The sequence below is a fragment of the Gossypium raimondii genome, chromosome 11 (assembly GCF_025698545.1).
Source record: "Gossypium raimondii isolate GPD5lz chromosome 11, ASM2569854v1, whole genome shotgun sequence".
Classification (NCBI taxonomy): Eukaryota; Viridiplantae; Streptophyta; class Magnoliopsida; order Malvales; family Malvaceae; genus Gossypium; species Gossypium raimondii.
Window position 1 is genome coordinate 15343960 of NC_068575.1, and position 7284 is coordinate 15351243.

The 7284-nt window shown below is 32.7% G+C and overlaps 1 protein-coding gene and 1 long non-coding RNA gene across 2 annotated transcripts; one reads left to right on the forward strand and one right to left on the reverse strand.

The window, feature by feature from the left end:
* Nucleotides 1-352: 352 nt before the first annotated feature.
* LOC105804502 (acyl carrier protein 1, chloroplastic) lies at nt 353-2414 on the forward strand. Its single transcript, XM_012637142.2, has 4 exons — nt 353-537; nt 1124-1228; nt 1757-1879; nt 2109-2414. Exons 1-4 carry the CDS (start codon nt 487-489, stop codon nt 2235-2237), a joined length of 408 nt encoding a protein of 135 aa, XP_012492596.1. The 5' UTR covers nt 353-486; the 3' UTR covers nt 2238-2414.
* A 1355-nt stretch (nt 2415-3769) lies between these two features.
* LOC105804503 (uncharacterized) lies at nt 3770-5111 on the reverse strand. The gene is made up of 2 exons (XR_008190562.1): nt 5038-5111; nt 3770-4917 (listed from the first exon to the last, which is right to left on the reverse strand). It is a non-coding gene; the product is annotated as an uncharacterized LOC105804503 (long non-coding RNA).
* Nucleotides 5112-7284: the final 2173 nt, after the last annotated feature.

Sequence of the window (7284 nt, forward strand, 5' to 3'; positions counted from 1 at the left end):
TTTCATTATTTTAATAAAAAAAAACACTAATTTAAGCTAATCATGATGCTATTTTTTGAATAGAAGCGGACGGTGGGAGTCCAATCTGTTTTGAGGTATAAAAATTTCCAACATATTTTGGGCCAATAGAGATAGTGGGTGATTTAACCCAACCCAGTTATCTGTTTAATTTTTTAAAAATCAAAATCCAGTCCAATCTTATCAACAAAATCCGCTCCCTTAACCGAGCACCACAAATTCCCATCCCTAGCCCGGTCAGAAAGCCAACCCACCACACTGTTTGCACTTTGCCGTTTGTATCGAAAATTACAAATCCTATTGTCAACAAACATCCAGCTATCCTGTTTTAAAAGCAAAGGATAAACCCTACTTACTAACCCTGTAACTACCTATCTTCTTCACACTCTCTTCGTGCTCCCGCCGTATTTCACTTCCCCTCTCTTCTCTCTTCTTTTCCTTCCTTCCTTCTGTCAACACCACTTTCTAATGGCTTCCCTTGCTGGTTCATCAATCTCTATGCAACCTCGCCAGACCCTGGTATTTCTTCTCTTCTCTCCTTTCCTTCCATCAGATCTCTTGTTTATTCTTTTATTTTTATGTTTTTGTGTTTGATATTTTCCTGATCTGGTTCTTCTATTAGTCGATCTTGCTTTGATTTTACCTTTTTTTTTCCTAGTGTTTTCTTACTGTTCAAAATGAGGCTTTCGAGTTTTCTAGTTCAACTCTTTTATGGATGATTTTAACGGGGTGATCTGAGATTTGAAATTCTACTTTTTTTTCCCTTCTAGCTGTTTCTTGCATATTTCAGACTAGTTTTGCTTTTGAAAGTAAAAAAGAAAAAAAAAGAAAAAGAAAAAGAAAGAGAGTGCATTTGGATGTAAATAATTAAATGTTAAAATTGTAATTATATGGAGAACATAATGCATTACTTTGCTTTCATATCGTACACTTATGTTTAATTTGATGTGCATTTAAGTTCCTTTATTTATATTCAATCTATTATGATTTTGCTTTTTAGCAACCTCTTAGAGCAACAGAGCAAGTAGATTCTGTTTCGATATTCTTCTTTTTATGTGAATTGAATTCTTGACTGATCTTCATTCTGTTGAATACATTTTGACAGGCTACAAGCAGGGTTTCTGGGTTGAAATTGGTTTCATTTGTGAACCGGGGAAGAAGCAGCCTCTCCTTTAGGCTGCGTCCAGATCGCTTGCGGATTTCATGTGCTGTATGTTTCTCATTGAATGACATGATATTCGTTTCTACTAACCCATTAGTGAGGGTGAAAGGCTATATAACAGGGATTTACATTTCTTTTTAGTGTCCATTCCAACGACAATAAGGGAAATAACATGGACTTGTAAATTAAATAGAGATATGATAAGATATGAATCCACTTGTGGACTCTCTTCTACCAGTGCATGGTTTTCTTATCTTTGATATTTCTTATATGGGATTGTTTGAAATATGGTTAACTGTTTGTTAACTTTAAGGAGCGCAAGGAATGGTTGGCAAGTCACTTGCCTCTAGTGTCTGTTTATCTGTTATCATGTTTGTCTTTTCTTTTGCTTTTGCATGAAGTCCTTTGTATATAAATATTCATTAATTTCTGCTTCTTTTATTAAACTTTATTGTGCTTCATATTCAGGGTTTGTTGTAAATATGCTTGTTATGGCCTGGTCATTTAAGTAGGAATGACTGTTGTACCTTTTGTGAATAACATAATGCTGATACCCTAGTTAAATGTTTTGGGCAGGCCAAACCAGAGACAGTGGATAAGGTATGTGAAATAGTAAGGAAACAACTAGCCCTACCAAGTGACAAAGCAGTCACAGGTGAATCAAAATTTGCTGAACTTGGAGCCGATTCTCTTGATACGGTACTTAACTGTTTATAACCATCTGAAGCAGTTTTTTCTTTAATATCTGGATCTTGTTTGTTTTTACTCCTTATTTGGGTAGGATAGGGTGCTGGACCAAGGAGAGTATGCATTTCTTTTAGTTTGATGAATTTTTTCCCTTCTTTTTCTTTGTTGTACCTCTTGTCAGTCAATTATTTTTTATTGCTTGTAGCAGTATGTGTGTAATTCGATAGAATGGGCATTTCAGGTCGAGATTGTGATGGGGCTTGAGGAAGAGTTTGGAATCACTGTGGAAGAGGACAATGCCCAAAGCATATCAACTGTTCATGACGCAGCTGAGCTTATCGATAAGCTCTGCGGCGAGAAAAGTGCCTAGAAACAAACCAAGGACCTAAGTTTGGGATTCATTTGCCAATTTATTTGTGAACTCATCATGCCTATTTATTTGTTGAAATCTAGTAAAACTCATAAAGTGGTTGGTATTTTAGTTAAATTGTGGATTTAACGCTTTTGTGTTGTAAGTCAAGAAAATACTATTTGATCTTCTTTTTCAGTAAGCTGCTAGAATATATAATTGTAATGAGTATTCTAGACTTAGCCTGAGGGTTAGGGGTTGAGTTTTCTAAAAATGATTATATGCCTCGTATATTTCCAAAGATTATATAGGAATAATATGAACCCGTATCCTAAATTAAAGTACGAGAACTTTTGGTGCTGTTAGTACTAAATTATATATATTTTTGCGCAGTGCTAAAAATTGTCCTTTTCCCAAGTCCTTTAATGAGTTGCTAAGCGATGATGTAGCGGTTGACATAAGTGGTATTGTGATGGTGGTTGTGGTAGTAAACATGAAAAAAAGGTTGATATTGTGGGATTAATTAATTTTTTTTAATTATGTTGTGAGGACTTAATTGTTTTTAATTATTTTATGAGGTTCCATTGTTTTTTTAAACATTTACAGCACGTTTGGTTCGCTGTAATGGAATAGAGGCGTAATGGAATAGAGGTGTAATAGAATAGAAGTGTAATAGCAAATCAATTGTTTGGTTGAATGTAATGGAATAGACACGTAATAATATTTTTTTGTTTGGTTGAATGGAATAGAGGTGTAATAGTATAATGGAAAAAACTAAAATGACTAGAATATCCTTAACATAAATTTGTTTGGGTAAATGATTATTGTTATTGTTATTTAAATTTTAATAAGATTATTAATATCAATAATAAATAATTTAATCATATTTAAACATAATTATTATTAAATATATTATAATTAAAATATATAATTTAATAAAATTCTTAATAATCAATATTCTTATATGAATTTACTCAAATCATAATATATGATACTATAAAATATAATTTAACATAATTATTATTAAATATATTATAATTAAAATATATAATTTAATAAAATTCTTAATAATTAATATTCTTATATGAATTTACTCAAATCATAATATATGATACTATTTAACATAATTATTATTAAATAATTACTAGGAAGCACTGTTATTGTACTAGGAAGTATTATGAAGCACTTTTTTTTTCGTGATAAATTATTTATCATTTTAGAAAGAAGTATTCAACATCTTGAAAAAATTCACCCTATTTGTCGATCTAACCTCTCTTAATTTGATGAAACGCTTTGAAAGGTGAGTAAACAGCTTCTGAACATTGGACTAAAACTTGTCTTTTACTGTTTTAGATTCCTTTGGTTAATTCGTTACAACCATTTAATGGATGGTTTTTATTAATAGAAACAGATAAATATAGACCTTTGAAAAATATATATCTAAATGGCAATGGCCAAAACTGCTAAGATTTAGCTTTTATTTTATGCAAAATGATACTACATTGGAACTTCCTTGTTATAAAAAAGGAATGCATCACATGTGCATGATAGAATTAGGAAAAGTTAAGAGATGGAAGAATAAATAGATATGGTTTGAAAAAGGAGTGGAGAAATAGTAGGGATTTTACATATAAAATATAAATAAAACTTTGAACTGAAGCCAACAAATTTTGACATCTAAGCTAAGGGATCAAAGATTAGATCCATTTTGTCCACTGCTTTTGAGACCATGCATGCAATGCATGTATATCTACCCCTCCCTACACCAAAAACCATATATGCAAAAACCTGTAATCAGAAAAGGGGAAACCGATTAGGTTAACAGTGCAATAATCGATGAAGAAGTCAATGCACTAACAAGGCAATGATTTGAATCTGCTAACATGCAGAAAAAAGCTAAAGACACTAACAAGGCAGCCATTGAAACTCATTACAGAGAGAAAAAGAGAGTTAGAAAAATTAAGCAGTTTGAGAGCAAAAGAGAGTTAGAAGCCTTTACCTTTCAGTAGCAGTAACCTGGAAACCCACCAACTGAGAGCAATCGAAAGAGTGACAGAGAGAAAGAAAAGAAAAAAGTCGACTGGTTGAGAAGGCCAATCGAAAGAGTGACAGAGAGAAAAAGAAAAGTAAGTGTTTTCCATTTCAATAGACCCAGACATGAAGCACATGGACCCTGCATTTTGTTACCTTCCATATGAATTTTGCATGAATTGACATCTACAAGATAACAAACAACAACTAACAGAATGTAGCAAGAGAATCATCTTATTGACTAAGCTGTCCACCTTTAGCAGACAATCCAATTCATAGAAGTATCATGATTGTGTCTATAAAGAAGAACAGTATGATAGAGAGAAATGGTTTAAATTGTTAGTAAAATATCTTCTTGGTTTTATTGAACTTCTGACACCTCTGCCCACTATACTTGTACTACAATACATTCTTGGCAATATAAAATTGTCATAACATTGTAGAACACAGATCTGAACTCCAAGCAACCAATAGCACAGTTATTTACCATCTTGAAAGACTCACCCAATTTAAACTTCAATGAACGCCTATCCCGGTAATTTTAAGACCCTGCTTCATATAAAGCATAAAACTAGAGTAGCAGTAACAAAACTAAGGAATATAACAGAGAGCAAAGCAACCACCTACCAGGTTTCGCGATAACCTCTTCTTGAGGCTTCAACATTATCTTCTAAAAGAAAGAATCGATACCAAGATTGAAATAAGTAAAGGTTTCAAAACCTAGACATGGGGTCTCATAGGCATAAATTCAATGAAATATTCTAGATAAAAGCTTGGAACATGGAAGTACCTGAAGTATTTGAGCCTCACCACCCAATATTTGAAATGGGATCACAGCATCTTGCTGACTCTACACAACTTTATACCAAAAAGAGACTATTATATATATATATATATATAAGCTGCATTTACACACACATGCTGAGGCATTTAGACTACACAAGATTAACATTCTAATTTCCACTAAAGCTAACAAATATTTGTTGTTCACCGAATTCAGCACTTATACTAGCTACTCTCACAATTTGATCACTGAAGTCTTAGGAATAAACAACGTGATATAAAAATTTATTACAAACAGATCAACTTCAACAGTGAAATCAAAGTCAAGTCTATTTAAGGGAACCCCAATCATTATTTCTCAACGATGCGAGTTAAACATAACAGATCAAATGGCATAACATAACCTAAATTCCATTGAAATGCAAGCCAGTTGCAAAGAAACAAGGTTGAGTCTCCTCAGTTTTACCTTAAATTTATCATGAAACAAACAGAAAACCGATACAAGAGTAAAAAGAGTTTTGCGAAAAAAAGGAAATATTACCTGATAAATGTAAGGTTGAAAAGGAGTAGAAAGAAAAGGGGCAGCCATTGAATGATCTCGAATTTGAAATCAAATCCTTGAAGTTTTCGAGGTTTTAATCTGAAATCTAATTCAGAAGGGGAAAATGAAATTAAAAAACAAAATTCACTGTTCCACTTCTGTTCTTTATCGAAGCGGTCGATGGAAGAGCTGACATTGACTGGTTGTAAAGAAAAAGAAAAGAAAAGGTTGAGAGACAGAGGGAGCAAATCAGTTGAAACTTGAGCAAATCGGCAGAAGGCAGAAGGAAGGAAGAGGAGACGCAATGGGGAAGCCAATCGGGAGGGTAAACGAAGCAGCACCTAAACTGAGCTTTGAGGATGTATTACAAATCGGTGGATTTCACCGATTAGGTCAGAAATGTATTACACTCGTAATAGCATTACCATGAACCAAACAAGAGAATAAAGGGGGCTTAAGTGGGGCCCACAACCAAACATGCTCTTAAGTTTAAAAAATATTAAAATGTCATAATGAATTGACAAAGTTAGAAAAAATAAAAAAATGTTACAAAATTTTTAAATGTTATTAATATATTATGAATGTTTTAGAAATTATAGAAAAATTACAAGTTGAGAGAGATGATGATGTTTCATTCCAAATGAAATAAAGCCATATAAGAGTAAGGATGTTCGGCAAGTAACATAAGAAACGCGAACATCAAAAATATTCCATCAACTCCATTATTCAATTCAAGAGTCGAAATCAAATAAAGGAAAAATCTTACAGCTGCTGCTCTTCCTTTAATTTTCCATCATGGGACCTGGCATGTAAATGATAGTTAAATGAGTTCATTGTATAATTAAAACCTATTTCTTATTTTACTTTATTTTATTTGCGACTTTGGAGTTTTTCTCTTCAATATTAGCATTTCAATCTTTTATGTATTTAAAGAAAATGAATAATTAAAATTAATTCAGGACAAAGATAAATCCCATGATTGGCAAATTTAGTAACATCATTTATATGGTACCAAAAACAAATAACTCCAATTTAGATGAATAAAATGAAGTCATCCAAATTTTGCTTACCTGTCAATATATATATATATATATATAATATAGATATTTCCTTTTTTCACTTTTTTTAGAAGTTGGAGAGATAAAAAAAAAAGAAATTCCACAATCACATAAAAAAAGTGATATAGATCAAATTGCTAATTAAATGAAACAAACAATACCTCTATCGTGAATTGATAATCTTTTGGTTTTCAATGTGAACCTCTTGGATGTGTGATATCTTGGACCAATCTGTACCTGTTTCCAGTTGACATTTATAACTCAAGGTTGGACATAATTGGATCTTCAGATGACTTAGTGAAGCGAGACGTTGTACACCATCGGGGAGACATGATAATTTGGGACAATCAATAATCTTTAATCTTTGAAGTGAGGTTAGGTTTTGAAACCAATTTGGCAGTGCCTCAAATTCAGGGCAACTCTGCATTTGAATGAACTCCAAATGGCTAGCAGAGGCTTCAAGAAGCAGCCGAGGTAGACCTCTCAAGTTTTGGGGTTCCATGAGTAAATTGATTTTTCGGCAGGAAAAAAAATTCAATTTCCTCTAATTTGGGTAGGTGTTTCAGACTTCGAGGCACTGATTCAAGTACATTGCAACCATTTATAATCACGCGTCTAAGAGACGAGATGTATTGCATCCCTTCAAACAAACATT

Bases quoted from the DNA above. Each gene is read 5' to 3' on its own strand.
- LOC105804502 (XM_012637142.2), top strand. From the start codon at position 487: ATGGCTTCCCTTGCTGGTTCATCAATCTCTATGCAACCTCGCCAGACC. The intron at 1,229-1,756 runs GTATGTTTCTCA...TGTTTTGGGCAG, and splicing joins GCTTGCGGATTTCATGTGCT to GCCAAACCAGAGACAGTGGA. The intron at 1,880-2,108 runs GTACTTAACTGT...TGGGCATTTCAG, and splicing joins GAGCCGATTCTCTTGATACG to GTCGAGATTGTGATGGGGCT.